The sequence below is a fragment of the Hylobates moloch genome, unplaced genomic scaffold (assembly GCF_009828535.3).
Source record: "Hylobates moloch isolate HMO894 unplaced genomic scaffold, HMol_V3 SCAFFOLD_14, whole genome shotgun sequence".
Lineage (NCBI taxonomy): Eukaryota > Metazoa > Chordata > Mammalia > Primates > Hylobatidae > Hylobates > Hylobates moloch.
Window position 1 is genome coordinate 88,283,813 of NW_026652289.1, and position 20,197 is coordinate 88,304,009.

At 39.9% G+C, this 20,197-nt stretch overlaps 1 protein-coding gene across 7 annotated transcripts in view; it reads left to right on the forward strand.

Annotated features, from left to right (window-relative positions):
- The window catches only part of GABRG3 (gamma-aminobutyric acid type A receptor subunit gamma3), a 561,917-nt gene that overhangs the window by 500,219 nt on the left and 41,501 nt on the right, over window positions 1-20,197 (forward strand). For all 7 annotated transcript variants that reach the window (XM_032176338.2, XM_032176339.2, XM_058427378.1 and 4 more), the window contains one exon: window positions 1,377-1,514. In XM_032176338.2, coding sequence (XP_032032229.1) covers window positions 1,377-1,514 — 138 coding nt within the window. The remainder of the gene's footprint in view (window positions 1-1,376; window positions 1,515-20,197) is intronic.

The window sequence follows — 20,197 nt, forward strand, 5'->3', positions numbered from 1 at the left end:
TTGTAATTATGGGAATAGAAAGCAATTGGGACATGGCCAATGGCCAAGTACAGTGTTTGATTCCTTCATAGAAATGCTTCAGACTGGCTCTAGGTCCCTTGAGCTTAGCATTTTCAAGTTAAGGGAGAGCATGTGTCCCTGCTGTGTTGACAATAATTTCACCAGGCAACCCACAATCAGAAAGCAGGGCATGCCTGTGCTTTATTTTAGTCTTTCAATGGTGGAGCCAAGCCAGCAATGTCAGGCAGAGAGGGAAAAATATCAAGAAGGCAGATTGCCTTTAAGAATTTTACAAACTGATTTAAATATTTAATCAGCACATTTCAACCACTTTATTAATATGTTTGCATACATATGTGTGCACTAAGGCAGTGCTTTTAGTATTCAGGATAACTCATCAAGATGGTGCATACATTTCTTCCAGAGTCATGCCATCAGTCTCTGTATGAATCAATGAAGGCTGAGAATGCCAATGCTGTCACGTGTTGCCAATGATACAAGGCCTAGACCTGTTTTTGAGAGTAGGGCACGCCCTGTGAGGCAGACACAGCTGCCGAGCCTGCCGATCAGGCAGTAAAAAGAGAGTAGGTGCACCAGGTCAAAGAGCTCCAGCAAAGTGGGGATGGTGTTATCCCAAGCATGGTTCAGAAGTGGGGAATCCAGGAGCACAGATGCAGGCAGAAAAGCAGGCATCTGGCAAATAGCCAGCTCTGGCTCAGGGAGCCCTGGTGACAGTGCCCGCAGGAGCGGGACAGAGCACCTGCCTGATGTCATGATCTAAGCAGTCACCAACCTGGGCCCCAGGCAGCAGAAACGCTAGTCTTACCCTTCCTGGAGTAATTAACCACATGAGAAGGGGTCCCTGAAGCAGGTCAACATTCACCTATCAAAAATGGAGACTGATAGGAGAACGGGTCTATCAAATCCTGGAGTGATTACCTTACTGAGCTCCTCTTTCCTGAGATCTGGATGGACTACATTTTGGGGAAGGGCAGAAGGTGTATGGGCATGGGCCATGTAGTTAGATCTGCATGGCAAGGACTCAGAGTCTAGGAGCCATTGACAAGCACCTCCACTCCTTGAAGGCCGATGACAGCTGCGGCTCTCCAAGGTTAAAGAAATGAAGACATCACTCCTTGTGTGTTGTCAGTGGCCAGGCCTATGCAGTGGAGCGCCTGGCCATTCGTGAAGATCTACAGCTGGATTAGGTGGCATTTAGCCATTCATTTTTCAAGTTTCTGTGTCTTGGAGGAAAATTGAGAGAGCACATATGGCCTAAAAGTTTCACTCCTATTCATTGATCAGAATTATAATTTTCACTTTAATGATTTGTAAATGTGTACCTTCAAGTGCTAATGTTTGCTCTGTGTTTTTAGATGGCTATCCCAAAGAAGAAATGATTTATAGATGGAGAAAAAATTCAGTGGAGGCAGCTGACCAGAAATCATGGCGGCTCTATCAGTTTGACTTCATGGGCCTCAGAAACACCACAGAAATCGTGACAACATCTGCAGGTAGGAATTTACTGAAAGACGCACAGCTCTCAAAAGCCAGAGAGGCCTAAGGCCATATGCAGTCATATCCTTACTGTACAAGCCTTTTGGGCAACCATGATACATAAGTGATATTTGAGACAAAACAAGTGATTCAAAGTGAAACTATGTTTTCATGTTTTAATTGGTATAGGAGAGGGATGTTAGAAATAATTCATATTTTTGAATCCAGGCTGCGTTTGCATAATGTCTATAAACCTAGCTATAAACTTAACCTAACTCACTACTGACCATATTTACACAAACCAATTTTGCTGATGGGGACAGTTCTGCAAATTTCCACATACATAAGAAGAATCAAATATTATTAAGAATCCACACATAAAAGAAGCTGGTGTGATATGTCCTTTGAGTTTCAATTCCTTTTATTTACTCTAAGTTTTATCTTTGAGTTTCTTTTTCAATGATTGAAAATAATTACCTACCAATTTGATTTTATGAAGTGATCATTATATGCATATTCAAAATCCTGTAATTAAATAAAAAGAGTTGTTCTGCCTATGAATATATGTGAATGTGTTTTGTTTTGCTTTTTGTCTTATGTCTTACGTTGTTTTTTGTTTGGGTATTTAATTATTCCTAGGGTCCACTATTTCACAACTGATTTTCTTTTGGTAGGGTGTGGGTTGCAGATGGGGGTAGAGTCAGCTTTTCTACTGATATTATTTGTTAGTATGAAGAATTTGTTGGCTCTTAAAATTATCTAATAATTTATTTTATGGGTGACTAGATTAAGATGCCAGTTTTGAGAATTAATGGTAAATATCTTTAAAGCCCAGTCTTAATTCTTGGTACAACTGTAAAATAGAGAGTTATTGACACATCAAGAAAAGTCCTGAAAAAGTTACCTGATTAAGGGAGAAAAACAAAAGATTCTCTGTGAGTGTCATTGTGGAAAATTTGAGAAATGGGATCTGTGTTTAAATATTAAACAATGACAATGTTAAATAATGGAACACCACAATTTATTTAAATGAACTGTGGAGGCAGCGCAAAGGGAAACCTTTTGGGATGCTTGCTCCCAATTAAGAGGCACCTACCTTAGTAATGTAATTCCCTGTCTTAGAGGCTGCAAGCACCAGCAGACCTTTGGGGTCTAAGGCCGCCTGAAGGGAGTCACCAAGCAGCAGGGAGGACTGCTCTAGCATTTAAATCCCAAAGGCCACTGCTTCTCCTTTCCTGGTGTTCTCAAAACAAAAGGAAATGCAAAGTTAAGCTGAACCCAACTAACTCAGGGGATTTTGAAACTGATTGCAAGCAAATACTAGCTCAGAAAAGTGGTAAATAGAAGGAGACAACAGATTTGAGGCAACAGTCTGAACAATTCTTGTGCTAGGTGTTACTGTGGCTCTTAAAGAAATTATAATCGATCTCTAAAGTCATATTTTTAATAAGTTTTACAACCATATTCAATCTTTTGTATAATTACACTTGCAAGGAAAATGTCCTTTGGATAATAAAAAAATTCCCATTTCATATGCTCGTGACGGACGCATGGTAGCTGGAGCCCACAAGCATGAGAAATCACGCCCTGCCTGCAGCTGGGGTGTGTTGTTGTGTGTGTGCTTTTCAGGCCATATCCAGCATCAATTCAGGTATCAACAGTTCACTGTTTAATGAATATTCATGAAACACCATTGCTTGCTAAATGTGATTGACGTTTTCACAATGTGGAGGATCACCCATGGGGCTGTGTTGGCATTTTAAAGGATCCCTCTCAGATAAATGCCTTTTTATAGGCAAATGTTATTCTTTGTTTCTCAGTCTCCTAACTCAACATTATGACTATGGCAATAACACTTACTTACATAATCCCCTTTTTCCAAGAAAACTAAAGCATTTGCAACACTGTCTACTTGGTTCTCACAAGTCGTTGTAAAGTTTGAAAAGGATGGATATGATTGTGCCAAGTTTTCAAGCTTATGTAAATAATTCTGCTAGGGAACTTATCTGTGAAATGGAAACACTTTGGGAAACCTCAGAATTAGGAGAATGAGATGTGACGTGCAGATGCAGGTGCATTGCCGAGTCCAGGCTCTGTGAGGTGGTCTGTGTCCATTATGGCCTCCCACCATCCTCTCACTGTGGCCACTCTGGCCCCGCCATACTTTGGGCACAGCCCTAAACAGCTGCGTTTGACTGGACCCATTTTTCTCTATTGGGATAACATAAATATCAAAAATATTATTTATGACATTCTGAGACTTGGATGTAATATATTAAATATGTTTATTTAAAATGCACAAAGACTGTTCAAAAACATTAGTCACTGAATTAGTTTCCTGGAGCTACTTTAACAATTCTACCAACTGTGTGGCTCAAACAACAGAAATAACGTGTTGTCTCTCAGTTCTGGAGGCTGGAAGTCTAAAATCAAGATGGCAGGCTTGGCATCTTCCGAGTGCCGTGAAGGAAGGATCTGCTCCAGGCCTCTCTCGTTGGCTTGCAGGTAGTATTCTCTCCATGTCCTTCTAACCTGCAGCGAATTCAAGGAAGTGAATTCTGTTCTGTTGTCTTCTCCCTGGAGGTGTCGATCCCTGTGTCTGCATTTCCTTTCTATAGAAACAGCAGTCATATTGGATTAGCCCTGCCTTCATGACCTCAACTTAACCATTTTTGAAGTCTCTATTTCCAGATAAGGTCATGTTCACAGGTACCATGGGTTAGGACTCTAACATCTTCAGGTGAATACAACTTAACCTGTGGCAGTAACCCAGAAAGTTTAGCACTTTATGAGGAGTAGCATTTCAATTGCACTGGGAAATGAGACGTTCTCTTTGTCCCAGACACATCCTTTTTACTTGGACTTCCTAGTGAGTCCAAGTGTCTTGGACTTATTTGCAGGTGTCAGTGTTCCCCCCTCCAGGTGAATCTGATGATGATGAAGTTTGGAAGGCATTGGGCTAGGCTAACTTAATGAGTACAGCTGGTGGATGGTATAGAAATCACATTCTTATCGGATCACAGCTTAGTCTACTAAGACTTCTGACTGGCACAGCAGTGTGCTTTGTTATGTTACTGATGGTCTTGAACAGTCTCTCTGCAGTCTTTATGCCTTCCTCAACTATTCTCCAAGGACAATTGCAGCTGACCTTTCCCTTGCACTAGCCAAAGGCCACCATGCATAATAAAAATCAGAGACTTTTTTTTCTTTTTTCTGAGACGGAGTTTCACTCTTGCTACCCACGCTGGAGTGCAATGGCACAATCTCGACTCACTGTGACCTCCCCCTCCTAGGTTCACGCAATTCTCCTGCCTCAGCCGCTCAAGTAGCTGGGATTACAGGCTCCTGCCACCACGCCTGGCTAATTTTTTTTATTTTTAGTAGAGACGGTGTTTCACCATGTTGGCCAGGCTGGTCTCGAACTCCTGAACTCAGGTGGTCCACCCGTCTGGGCCTCCCAAAGTGCTGGGATTACAGGTGTGAGCCACTGCGCCCAGCAAATCAGAGACTTTTTGTTATCTCTTCTGTATATCTATATCTATCTACCAATTGCAATAAGAAGTAAACCTCCTACATTTTTTTATTCTGATAATTTAAAATATCTGTAGGCATACCATCACTGAGAATAACCTGCAGTGAATTCAAGGAAGTGTACCTTGGAATTATCAGAAACAGGCTGATGGCAAGATGTTCAGCTTTGGTTTTCATTAAATGCTATTAATTAAAAACAGCTAAATATATATGGATATGCATACATGTATGAGTTGATACACACACATATATTTCCTGCTCTGTCATCTGAGAAGTCCTAGGAGCAACAACACTGCAGGAGCAGTAAGTACCCTTAGTGCCCAGATCTTGGTTTCTAATATCATTCTCCAATTACAGGAACCAGGGCTCCTTGGAGAAGTGGCAGATTGTGAGGCTGCAGCAGGGAATATACAAGATGAGCCTAGAGAATCTTGGTTCCAGAAACTAAGACATGCTAAACACTCACCTCATACCCACCCGCCTACCCACAAAATCATGGGGCTATATCAACAGACGCCAACTAAAAGATATCACAATGGTCAAAGCTAAAAATGTGAGCAGCAAGATAAATACAGTAGTATTGGATTATAACCCAAGAATAAAATAAATATCCATGAGGCCACAGTGATGCAAATAAATGATTGAATAAATACATACATACATGGGAGGACACAGACAAATCCCTCATGCAGAATTTCACATGATTTATGTGGATGTTATTCCCTCAAGAAGGTAGGGCATAGCCCCCACTCTTTAATTGTGGGCTGCACCTGGTGACCTTCTTCCAAAGAGCGCAGGAGGAGACAAAGGAAGGAGATGTACAGAGGATAACGTCTGGTGAACACCACTCGGCCAGGTGATTGGTGAACATGGTCAGTGATTATATATGGTGATCCTATGTGCCCTGCATATGATTCTGTGAAAATCCACTTTACGAGTCTGGAAAGAAGGTGGCTATGGAAAGTTATCCTCTTGGGTTGGCTCATCAGTGAAAGTCAATAATTCAAATACATATGAGCCATTATCTCAGAGAAAGGAAGGAAAGGCAAATGGACTCTATACTCCAGACATTTTCTAAATTTCAAAACTGTGAAAAGAAGAAAGTGAAGAAAACGAGGAGAAAGGGTCTGAAAAGCAGACTCTATCAGGGAGGGCAAGATAAGGAAAGAGCATCACTGAGGATGCACGAGGAGGGGGCGTCACGGTGAACATGCCACTGGAGCTAGAGCCCCTGGAGTTATCTGTACAGCACGTGCAAAATAGACTGAAAAACCTGTCAAACTACAGCTCAGCCTTCAGTCAGCCCAGCCCCTGATGGCATTAAGGTGATTAGTCCCAATCTTTGGCCTAGAAAAGAGAATGATGAGCTCCCCTTGAAGGATAATAAATTTTTTATTATAGATTTTCATACAAAAAATGCACTGTTGCCAAATGATCAAAACCCAAAAATAACACAGGTATCTGACTTTTTACCAGAAATCATGGCAACCAGAAGACAATGGAATTCCAAATGTGAAAAGGAACAGAGAATTTTCTATAAAAAGGCCAATAAAAATAATGGTGAAATAATGATGTTTTCGGGCTAAAGAAAAACAGGAAGAGCGAAAGAGATTGACTCTATGATCTCTACAGCAAGCTGCTTCTCTCCCTTGTGTAAAACCTTTATTACATTTGCAGGTTAATCCACGTCTTTGCTATATCAAGGCTGCCCGTAATGCCTATTTGAACTTGAGTCCAGTTGTCTAAAATAATTTGGGTAGAATGTGCAGCGTTTTTTTCTCACCCACAGCAGGTTTTGTGAGATAGGACTGGATATGTGAAGGCTACTTTGCAGTGGGCATACTTACGGCAAGCTGAAGGGCGCTCAGGTCAGCCTCAGAGCACGCTTAGAAGCGGCTTTTTAGTGGAAGAGATCCTAGCAAAGGCTCCCTGATGTCAGAGGAAGAAATCAAGGAAGAAGCCTGGGGCTCCAGATTAATTGCACTAGGAGCTTTCCCTCTAGTGCCTGGTTTATTATAGGACCACAAATAGGCTTCCCCAGAGACTAGTTATTAAAGTCAAAACAGTCAGGAGAAAGGCTGCTCTCGCGTGGCTATGGCAAAAGCCGCATGGCTTGATGTGGACATCTGAATTTTTTTTTTTGAGACGGAGTCTCGCTCTGTCGCCCATGCTGGAGTGCAGTGGCGCAATCTCGGCTCACTGCAAGCTCCGCCTCCCGGGTTCACGCCATTCTCCTGCCTCAGCCTCTCCGAGTAGCTGGGACTACAGGCGCCCGCCACCACGCCCGGCTAATTTTTTTTTTTTTTGTAGTTTTAGTAGAGACGGGGTTTCACCGTGGTCTAGATCTCCTGACCTCGTGATCCACCCGCCTCGGCCTCCCAAAGTGCTGGGATTACAAGCGTGAGCCACCGCGCCCGGCCCTGATATTTTTGAAGTTGATTCAGTCTTTACGTGTAGAAGCTTCTGTAAGTAATTCTCCAAACTCAAAAAAAGTGTTCTATATATGAAGGTTTTGATACTGTGTGTTTAACACTCCAGCTAATTAAAAAATACATATATTTCCTCCGGCAGTGCCCACTGGGAGGGAGGGAGCACAGAGAGCAGGAGCTCTGGTGCTAGAGTCAGACCACACTATGCTTGAACATATCTGTACCACTTACCTGCTATGTGATCTTGGGCAATTCCTTTGACCCATCCAAGCACTCCTGTCATAAGTGAGAGGGAAACTGCCTTCTCCTTTATATGGGTATTGTGAATTTAAGTGAATGAATACATGCCAAGTACATAATTGCAGTATATATGTACAAATATTGCCTATTATTATTGACTCAATGTAGTTCCTGTGAGGGAGAATTGAGAGATTTACGCATTGCCTTTCTTTAGTAATCATCCACTAAACCAGCTGCCAGCGTTTTATTCAATGAGACATGCTCCAACAGGATGCTATAGTGAGATTTATATCTTGAATGCAAATAGGAATATATGTTTAAATAGCTCTTGTAGAAAAAACTCCAAAAGTGGTTTCTTCTTGGCTTTTTGTCATATTTTTCTGAATGCAATCTGGGTAATATATCAGTCTGGGTTTGAAAGTTATAATTTTAAAAATAGCATCAGTATCTTTGTTCACAAGATTGAGTGAAAAATCTTTCAAACCCACTGTGAGTCATCCTCCATCTCTAATTCAGACAGGAAATGCGGAAAAAACCTCTTCTTGGTCTAATGAACCGCTCGTCTGCTAAGAAAATTGAAATCCTCTGATACAAATCATATCTAAATATGTTTGTTCTTTTAAAATCAGATTTAATTAATTACTTCGTCCATGGGACCTGAATAAATTATAACATTTAATATATGAAGACAGTAATATTTCTATGTAAGAGAATTTTATGTTTTTTATTTGGCTCTCGCCGTATACTTTGAGCAAGCTAGGACATGGGCCAATATCTTTATTTATAGATGAGGAATCAGTCTCAGCAAGATCTCAGGCATGGCCTTCAGCGGTCCACACAATATGTACTGTAGCTAGCATTAGACCCTCTCATTCTGAGGCCAGTGGCTTTTTCATGATGTCAGTGCCACAAAGAGTTAATTTGACTTGCTGTATCTGACTCCTGGTTTCCAGAACATTTTATTTATCTATCCAGTGTTGGACTATATATACCAAACAGCATATCCCCTGGCGTGGATGATATTTTATATCATCATTTTTCCATTATGGAATTATATTACTGCTTCCAATATTTGATCAGAAGGAAAGTCTTAAATCTGTACTATGACATAAGAGAGTAGGATGATTTAAAATTATCTATAAAAGTACATTATTGTTGAGATTTGGGGCTCTGGAAATGGTTTCTCTGGAATATCGCCATGCTGAAGATACTTAGGATCACTCATTGTTTTACATGCTCTTTTGATGACACTACAACCCTTTAAGGTAGTTAGGCCACTATCCCATGACGCAAATGACAAACTGAATCTTAAAAGTATCTTAGTTCATGAAATGCGAGGGCGAGCCGTCCTGTAGCCTCGAGATAGCTGTAGAGCGCGGCGCTCTAGAATGCACCAGGAGAAACCTGCACTGGATAAAAGCCAAACAGCCCTTGACGCCTGAGCTGAAGCTCCTGGAGCACTCGTTCCTGCCCACATCCTAGCAAGCGCTCATGCCACACTCCCATACCCTCCCAGCCCACCTGGATAACTTAGTAGTCCCTGGGCTTTTAAGCATTGATGTCATTCCTCCAGGAGGCCATTTTCAGGAGCCGCTCCCACGTCCCTCAAAGGCCAAGACAGGTTGACAGCCATTTACTTCCATAATGCCCTGATTTTGCCCCATAGTGACACTTAGTACTGTGATTGTAACCAAGGAGGACTTGGAAGACAGAGGTTGAGAATGTGATGCTGGAGCCATCCTACCTGGGTTTAATTCCAGGCCTGCACTCATAAGATCTGTCATCTTGGATGCATTGTCTTACTTCTGAGACACAGTTTCCTCATCTGCAAAATGGGGAGGACAATTCTAGTGCTGGCCTCAGAGATAAGGACCTTGTGAGGATTAATGAGCTTGAAAGCAGACAGCAATCATTGTCTGGCATTCATTTTACACGTTTCCCAATGAATCCACCTGTTGGTATCCCAGGGAGCTAGCAAAATAATTAGCTCAAAGAAAGTACATGAATGTTTGGAAGAGAAAATGACCCTTAATTTGTTTAGCAAATGAGTCTAAAGGTTAAATATATCCCTTTGCAAATATTTAGTTGTCATCTTAGAAAAATTAATATGGAAGCATTAAGGAGACATAGGAGTGAAGACATTGTTTGATATTTTAGTAGTTACACTTCACTCCTGTTTATATTAATAGTTTCATTATTTAAGATTTATCCAACAAGGGACTTTAAAATTTTTTTTTTATTTTACTTTAAGTTCTGGGATACATGTGCAGAACCTGCAGGTTTGTTACATAGGTATACACGTGCCATGGTGGTTTGCTGCACCCATCAACCTGTCATCTACATTAGGTATTTCTCCTAATGCTATCCTCCCCCATCCCCCCACCCCCCGACAGGCTCTGGTGTGTGATGTTCCCTGCCCTGTGTCCATGTGTTCTCATTGTTCAACTCCCACTTATGAGTGAGAACATGCGGTGTTTGGTTTTCTGTTCTTATGCTAGTTTGCTGAGAATGATGGTTTCCAGCTTCATCCATGTCCCTGCAAAGGACATGAACTCATCATTTTTTATGGCTGCATAGTATTCCATGGTGTATATGTGCCACATTTTCTTTATCCAGTCTATCATTGATGGGCATTTGGGTAGGTTGCAAGTCTTTGCTATTGTGAATTGTGCTGCAATAAACATATGTGTGTTTGTGTCTTTATAGTAGAATGATTTATAATCCTTTGGTTATATACCCAGTTATGGGATTGCTGGGTCAAATGGTATTTCTGGTTCTGGATCTTGAGGAATCACCACAGTCTTCCACAATGGTTGAACCAATTTACACTCCCACCAACAGTGTAAAAGCTTTCTTATTTCTCCACATCCTCTCCAGCATCTGTTGTTTCCTGACTTTTTAATGATCACTATTCTAACTGACATGAGAGGGTATCTCATTGTGGTCTTGATTTGCATTTCTCTAATGACCAGTGATGATGAGCTTTTTTTCATGTTTGTTGGCTGCGTAAATGTCTTCTTTTGAGAAGTGTCTGTTCATATCCTTCACCTACTTTTTGATGGGGTTGTTTGTTTTATTCCTGTAAATTTGTTTAAGTTCTTTGTAGATTCTGGATATTAGCCCTTTGTCAGATGGATAGATTGCAAGAATTTCCTCCCATTCTGTAGGTCACATGTTCATTCTGGTGATAGTTTCTTTTGCTGCACAGAAGCTCTTTAGTTTAATTAGATCCCATTTGTCAATTTTGGCTTTTGTTGCCATTGCTTTTGGTGTTTTAGTCATGAAGTCTTTGCCCATGCCTATGTCCTGAATGGTATTTCCTAGGTTTTCTTCTAGGGTTTTTATGGTTTTAGGTCTTATGTTTAAGTCTTTAATGTATCTTGAGTTAGTTTTTATATAAGGTGTAAGGAAGGGGTCTATTTTCAGTTTTCTGCATATGGCTAGCCAGTTTTCCCAACATTTATGTACTTTTCAGATAAGCCTAGTTTTGCCATATGGATACAAATATATGAACCAAAATTTTTGAAAGGGGCAGAGCAGATTGATTTTAGTTGGTTGATATTTATTTTTATAGACTCACACAGGCATGTAGCTTACCACAAATTCGTTTTCTATGAAAATACTGAATGCTTTCAGCAGGATTCAGATTTTAAAAGTCCACACTGCTTCTGTGCAGACAAGGGATGCCGTGGACCTATTTGGAGGCTGGCTGCCTAGGTGGGGAATTGATTCCTTAGGAGTCCCCTGGGGAGTCAGGAGCTTACATAGGTGATGTCCATCCAGCTCACCTGAAGACTCTTGGCCAGACGTCCATTTTCCATCTTAATCAACATAGAATCTGAAGAAATGCAGGCCTGTTTCCTGAGATAACGAAGCTTTTGCCAGCCAGGGTCAATATCTCTTTGCCATTATTATCACAGTAGCCGTCAATTAGATAACCTGGGTGCATTTCCTCTTTGTCCAGTGAAACTTTTCTTAGTGGTTCTATTTCAACTGGTTGTCACTGATCAGACGCTTCTGTGCAGGAAATTTTGAATGTACCCAAAATAGTTCCTTCCAGACCCCAACTTTCCCTGGACAACAGCACTGCTCTTCGGGTGTTGCTCGGTTCCCACTTCGCTCTCCATAACAAATAAAGATATATTTATCTTTTAGACTCATTTGCTAAACAACTGACAGAGACAGGAGCATGGGAATTGTGTGGCCCCACGTGTGGCCCTTGTCCTGCCGCCACCCCCACCACCACCCCCACTTCACACTGTTCTTGCCTCATTTCTGTGGCCATTGAAGATGTCTGTCGTCGGAGTCATACTACATTGGACTTAGTAGTTCACCTTCTCCTTTTGATTTGCTCTAAACCAGGAGAAGACTCACTCCATTTATCAGAACACCACACATGAGAGGAATGCAGGAATGCAGTTGTTTTGCAAGCACTTGGCCCTTGGCAGGGGCGCTCTCATGCTCTCCTTCCTCGCTGTGCTGCTGAGATGCTCACGCTGGTCTGGGTGGAAGCACACAAGCCCAGCTTCCTCAGCACTCAGTGGCACAGCGTCAGCCCCACACTGCGGCCCCTGCCTTCAGTGGCCTCGGGGCTCCCCTTCCCAGAGGGAATCCAAACATTCGTTCAGTCAACCTACTTACTCTTCCCAGGGAAGAAAAATTCGTAATTCAAGAAGCCACACAGTCAGCTATGCTAGCAGCCAAGCACCTCCCAGCCTCAGACAGGCAGCCCAGTCCAGTCCTGGCTAGGGTTTTCCTTGTAATGACAACTCAAAGTTTACATCTCTCTTCCTGTCCATAGGGGGTTTCCTTGAGTATCACCTCTTGTGTCATCATACAGAAACCAAAAAATTCTACTGCCACCTAGATTCTACAGTTAATATTTGTTTTATTACTTCCTTTAAGCTATCCATCCATTAATCTTTGGATTTCAAACATCTGCTGATTGGCAGTAAGACCAGTATGTACTTGTGTTCAGTTAGTATCTGATGGTAAAATTTAAGTATAAGGACAATAAAATGTAAAAATTATATGTCCATGTAATGCTTAAATGTCTATTCCTCAAAGAAGTAATTACCAGTAAAAAAGTGTGATCAGAACAAAAAACAGACAAACAAAAAGAAGCCACAGAGTCTGAGGAAAAGCCTCACTGAAGTAAGAATTACAAGGACATTGAAAGTCACCTCTGTTACTCCCTGTAGTCATACTTCAAATATGTGGGCTATTTAGGCAGTTTGTGTAGCTCTAAATTTTCCTCTTGTTACCCCATGTGCCCAATGCTACTGTTATTTACAGAATTTATTTTTTAGTCATATCCCATATGACTTGTGTAATTTTATTTATCAAAGCCTTGTTATCAAACCATGTTGGGGTAATTTATTGGTCTTTCATACCAAAAGCCTTTGTTTTATCAATACAAAACAAAAAGCTGTAGAGGTTTGGAGTTTATCCAGAATTGCACAGCGTTGTGATTAGCCCATTTGTCAGGACTAATTATGCTCAACTTAGAACAAAGTCTCTTTTTAAAAAGTAGCTAGCCAGCCCCCAATTCTAATGAGGACTTAGAGCCACAGACTTGGCTTGGAATTCATCATAGTTCCCTGAGTATGTGTCAAGTAGAAAGAGAGGGCACATTCCAACTGCTCTTTATTTCTTCTGTAATAAAGTCACAGATAAAAGGAGCATAAAAAGCATGCTTTGGTCTTGGTTTAAGTCTCACTTCAAAAGAATCTGAAGATGATGTGAAGTTAATGTGCTGCTCCCAGGACATCATAAGATGGCTAGGCATGCAGCCCAGGGTGACTTCAGCAGCTGCCAGCCCTGGCTGTGGGATCCGGGGCAAGTCTAAGGAGAGAGAGCAGTTGAGTCTGGAAGCCCTGTCCCAGCCTCTGCCTAGCACAGGGCTTCTTTTTCTTTCTGCTATTTTAACTAAGCTGGAGGCCCCAGTGTATTCTAGGGAATCAATCTTCAAAATAACTGCTGATTCCATGCAGTGATATTGTTTGTTTCATAAGTAGATTTGCTTTTATAAAGTAGAACATCTATTTGTTCAAGACATATATATTCATGTTGTTCTTTGTGTTGATGAGAGAACCACTGACCGACATCTGTGCACTCGCTTTGTGCATGTAAAGGCTGGCCTTAGGCCCTGCACTTCCTGTTTAGCTTGTCTGCCATCTATGAGATTCTGTGTCTTCAATTCACAAGCTGTTCAACAGCCCCTAAGAAAAAGGGCAATTTGTATTGAATAAGAAGACTAAGAAAGATTTAGTCATTTTGAAAAAGAAAATGCTCATAATATAACGTTAGGTAAAAATAGTTGTATAAAATCTTCTATATTGTTTTATGTGTTTGTATTGGGGTGTGGATATGCACCAAAATAAAAAATACCCTTGAGACAAAATTGTAGTGGTGGCTTTTCTCTCATGTCTTCATACTGCTTTTCTTCTTAAATTATTGGTGCATATTCCAAATGATTTAAAATTTTGCTTTAAAAAATCTTCAAAATCACAGAAAAATACGTAGAAGAAAACAACAAATCTCCATCTCCACCAGTCTTTGTTAATATCTTGGTACATATGTTTCCAGAGTTTTGTTTTAACATGAGACATACTCTTTTTCATACAATAGACTTGATTTCATATTTTTAAAAAAACCTCAAAAGTGGGGAAGAGTATAAACATGAGAATTTTTTTTAAAAAAACTTAAATTCTATCTCCTAGTAAAAATCACAGCTAATATTAGGTAGATGTCTTTCAAAACAATCTTCAATGAATTCACACAGACAGATTCATAGACCAATATGCAGACAGAAAATGTAGCAATGTTTGATAACAATTTTGTACAATTAATGTTATTTTAAAAAGTAAATAGGATTTTTCTGGATTCTATTAGAATAAAAAAAGAAAATAGAGGAATTAAAACTTCAAACAAGTGGGTTTTTTATCAACAAATATATTATTTTCTGAAAGATTGCTCTGAAGTTAAGAAAAACAATTTTAAAGATTCAGAGATAGAAATACATTATTATCTGAAGGATTGCTCTGAAGTTAAGAGAAACATTTTTAAAAGATTCAGAGATAGAGTAATTATTAGCTATATTCTTCAATTTTAGACAGAATCAATAGTCTCAACACTATGAAAAATGAAGTAACGCCAATACCTTCCAGCCAGAGATTGTTAAGAACACACTGACAGTTGATTGATTGGGATGATTACTTGTTGCAGTGAAAGAACACATATCATGGGGAACCATGGGACACCTCAGTAAGAGGGAAATAAAGGAATTATTGTAGGTCTTAGGTGTTTGGATGGAAGGTTTGAGGGACTAAGGCTTGGCTCTCAACTGGATTTTATCAGGAAGCCGTGGTTATTCTGGTTTTATAAAAGAATGGATGTTGAATTTTGTCTACTTTTTCTTTACCATTTGATGTGATCATATGATTTTTTCTTCGTTAATATTGTGGGTTGCATTGATCGATTTTCAAATATTGAACTAACTTGAAATCCCTGGAATAAATCTCATTTGGTCATTGTAAATAATTACGTCTATAAATTACTGAAGGTATAACTACTCTCATAAATATTAATGCAAAATTCTTAACAAAATATTAATATTGTTAATATTAACAATACAACATTAATATTATCAATTCAATATTAATATTGTGTCAATTTGATAATACTTGTTAATATTTTGTTAAGAGTTTTTAATTAATATTTATGAGAGTAATTCTGGCCTCAAAATGAAGAGAGAAGTGTTCCTTCCTCTCATATGTCCTGGAAGAGTTCGTGTAGAATTGGTGTTAATTCTTTTTTAAACATTTGGTAGGATTCTCTAGGAAATAATCTGGGACTGAAGATTTTTTGTCGGGAATTTTAAAATTATGAATTCAATTTACTTAATGATTATAAGACTATCCAAATGCCTTATTTTATATTGAGTGAACTAGGGCAGTTTGTCCTTTCCTATAAATTGGTTTATTTCATATAAACCACATTTATGTTTGAGAAGTTGTTATACTATTCCCTGATTATCCCTCTGATGTCCTTACAAGATCTGTAGTTTTCTGTTTTATTTCCAATATTGGTAATTTGCTATATCTTTTTTGGGGGGCCAGTTCTCCTAGTGGTTTGTTAATCTTATTGATAGTTCGGAGAATCATCTCTTTGTTTCTTGTTTTTCTTCTTTATCATTCTGAGTCATCAATTCCATTAATTTCTGTTCTTTATTGTTTCCCTTATTCTACTTGATTTGGGTTTATTTTGTTCTTGTTTTTCTGGTTTCTAAAAGTGGGAGTTTAGATTATTGATTTCAGACTTTTCCTCTTTCCTGAAGTGTACATTTAGTGCTATAAAACTCTCATTAAGCACTTCTTTAGCTGTATCCCACACAGTTTGATGTCTTTTATTTCACACTCTACTAGTTAGTATGGACATTTTATCAGTTTAATTTTAGTGTAGAAGCCACATCTCATTTTACATCTTCTATAGCCACTAAACAGTAATTCCTCCTCCCCCCAGCCCATGGGAACCACCTTACTACCTTCTCTTTCTATGACTTTGACGACTTTAGATACTTCATATAAGTGGTATCATACAGTATTTGTCCCTTTGTGGCTGGCTTATTTCACTTAGCATAATGTCCTGGAGGTTCATCCATGTTGTAGCCATGTGACAGGATTTTCTTCTTTTCTAAGGTTGCATAATATTCCATTGTAAGTATATGCCATATTTTTAAAATTCATTCATGCTTTGATGGATATTTGAGATGATTCCACCTCTTGGCTATTGTGAATGATGCTGTTGTGAACATGGGTATGCAAATATCTCTTTGAGATCCTGATTTGAGTTCTCTTGGATACACATACATTTAGAACCACATTGAACAGTTTTATAATATTTGCTTCAACTATCAACATAAATTAGAAGACTCAAGACAAGAAAAGTCTGTTGTATAATTCTTTCCACTGATCTCCCCTGTGTTCTGTTGATCTCATCCATTGAATTTTTAATTTTGTTTATCATACATTTCAATTTTAAAATTTCATTTGATTATTTTTGTGTCTCCTATACCTTTGCTGAGACTCTGTTTCCAAAGTGTTTGTAATCACTTGTGAAAGCATTTTTTGATGGCGACTTTAAAAATTCATGTAAAATTTCTCACATCTTTGTCACTCTGGTGCTGGCATCTGTTGATTGTCTCTTTCTTATTCTCTGTGTAGCAAACTGTTTTTATTGAAAGCTGGACATTTTGGATGTTTTACTATTGGCTCTGAATCTTTCTAAAATGTTGTATGAAGCCTCTTTTGACACTGCTCTAGTGAGGAGGAGAGGGACATTGTCTCCTCACTTGCAGGTGGGGGTAGAAGTCCAGGTTACCTACTTGGCCTTCAGCGATGCTCCATGGGTAAGATGTTCCTTGGTCTTTCTGGGCAGAGGTAGGAATTTGATTTCTGCACTAGGCCTCTGCTGATGCCACTCTGGCTTGGAGGGGTTTGGATTTGACACTGTGCCAGAACTGCTCATGGCCACCTGGCAGGTATGGAAGTCTTGGGTCCTCTCTTGACCTTCTCTCATGCTGCCCTAGTGGAGGAGTTGGGGGAACACATTACAACAGAACAGTGGGCAAGCCTAGCTTCCTTATTTGGCCTTGGCAGGAGTGAGTGAGGCTGAGGCCACAGGCTTTTTCTAGGATGTGTGGCTGGAATGAAGTGGTTATTGTCTAAAGTGTTCTGTTGTGTGAGGCTGCCACTTTCTTGTGTCTTTACCTAGGGAGAATCAGCCTTTGTTGGACATTGTCTGTACTTGTTGGTGCTCCCAGGTTGCTGGCTTTTTCAGCCCCTATTCTGGGTTGTGTGATGCAAAAAGACAACCCAGGGAAATAATCTTCATGTCTTTCCTCGGGTCCCAAAGTCCCTAGCTGGTCTTCTCCACATTTCAAAGTGTTATGATTATTTCATATAAATATGTAGGTTTATTAGTTTTATTTAGCTTAGTGGATAGGGTAAAGTATGTAGACTTCATCTTCTCAAAGCGAATGTCCAAAAAAGAGGTAATTGTATGCTTGGGTATCATAATAAATCATATCTAAAAGGGAAGACGAGGCCAAGGCTGAGTCTGTAATCAGTAGAGGAGCAGCAGCCACTCACATAGGCAGGATGTAGGAAAATGTTTGGTGATTCTTTTGGCTTAGACAATGTTTATGCTTTGTCTCTGTTTAGACAAAGTGGTCTTCTTTTGGTCTTGATATATCAGGGTCACAAAATATCCTTGTCTAATGATGATGTTCTGTGAAAATTTTATGCTCAAAAGGAAAACACCAAGTCTGTCTGAGTGCCAGGCAGGCTCTCAGCAGCACCAAGCCCTGGCCTATTGCACCAGTCCAGCGCCCAGACACGGGAGGCTGCTGTCCGCTTTCCCACAGACACGGTCACTCTCAGATTTCCTCTCATCAATATCCCTCTCATGGCTAGTTAGTGCTTACATTATTACTTTTTCATTGTTAGGTTCTATAAATGCCAAGTTATCTTTTAAAATTCTGTTTTCCAAGGTTGTTTTGCACTGGTTTATATTTAAGTGAATTCAGCGATTACTGTGCTTCCTGATATAATACTTCCTTCCTCTCTGAGTTCTTAACTTGGGTGGGATTTATTTTTAAGTAATTTCTCTTACGAAAGACTCATGGGTGCTGTATTCCGGAATTTGTTTCCTTTTGAGAATGTCTGCCCATGTATTGATTCTTTAATTATACCTTGACTGAGTCACAGTGTCTCTCCCACAATATCTTATAGACATTATTCTAGTGTCTTCAGGCCTTGATTATCGTTTTGGAGAACTTGGAGGCCAAACTCATGCTTTCACCTTGGAAAAAATTTGCCTTATTTTACTGAATGCCTAAATTTCTTTATTCTTAAATGAGAAAATTTTATTTTAAAAAAGCTTACATGTGAAAATGATTCAGAGTTCAGAAAAGTATGTATTATTTTAATCGGCAGATTTGGTGTTCCTATTTCTTTGATTAAGGTAGAGTTTTATGTATGATTTTATTGATATGTTGTGTGTTTCATATGAGTGTTTCCTACCCTATGAACACCAGGTAATTTAGATTGGATTGCCTTTCTGGCTTTCATATTTTTGTCTTACTTCTAATGGCTTTAATTCCATTTTCCCCTGTGTGTGCTACATTCACAATGATTTCTTCCAGGTCCATTTTTGAAACTTCACCATTGTCTTTTTCATTCCTCAATGTTTCTGACAAAGGTAATCATCTGCAACAGGTTTTTGATTCTAAGTTTGTTGACTTAGCTCTGCAATCAGGATATCCTGTTTGTCTCATTCTGTTGTTTCATTATCTCATTTTAAATTATTTTTATAAATTATTCACTTCTTTTCTTATGCTACTGTGTGAATAAACTCAGGGAAGCCACTTTCCTTTTCTCTGAGTTACGTTTTCTTAGGATTTATGTCTTGATTTGTCATATATGTGACATGCCTACCCACGTTCCCTTCCTTCTGTTTCTTTCCTTCTCCCTCTTTCCTTCCTTCCTTCCCTCCACCACCTGGCATGGAGTGTCTGTTCCTTTCTTCCTTCAGACTGTGAGACTAGTGTTTGCTGCTTTTACGCTACACTTTGCCTTTCCATAGCTAGTCTGGCTTCTCGGGAGAAAGCTGAGAACTCTCCTCTCTGCTTCTAAATTCTTTGTTTCTTTCTGATTTTAAAGCTTTGTGATTGATTGTAACATTTGTTTTTATTTCCTTCTGCGTAACATTTTCTCCTTTACTTCTTTGGTCATTGTGTGTGACATCCAACTCCAATTCCATTAGATGTGGGTTCATCTTTTTTTAAATTAATTAATTAATTTATTTTTCGAGACAAAGTCCCACTCTGTCTCCCAGGCTGGAGTGCAGTGGTGTGATGTCGGCTCACTGCAACCTCTGCCTCCCAGGTTCAAGCGATTTTCTGGCCCCAGCCTCCCGAGTAGCTGGGACTATAGGTGCACGCCACCATTCCCGGCTAATTTTTTGTGTTTTTAGTAGAGACAGGGTTCACCGTGAGGCCAGGCTATTTGAGGCCAGGCTGGTCTCAAACTCCTCACCTCAGGTAATCCACCCACCTCAGCCTCCCAAAGTGCTGGGATTACAGGTGTGAGCCACCACGCCCGGACAGATATGGGTTCATCTTTGACTCCAACTTCCTGGAAAGCTGAATCATAAGTCTTATCAGAAAGATGGCAGCTTTAGTTTTCATGGTGATCACTGTGACTGTCCGCCACTCTGTCCAGAAGGCTTGTCTCTGACTCCCACGACAAGCATCGCCTTTTGCGTGATATGGCTGTGCTTAGTCCAGCCTTTGGCTGTAATTTGGTAAGAAGATATCTGCTCATCAGTACTTTCTCATGGAGCAGACCTCGTCAGTTACAGTGGTGCTAAGGGCAGTGTTTTTAGCATCCCAAGATAACCAACCCCATATGCCTTGGGGTATGCATTTGTCATATTTA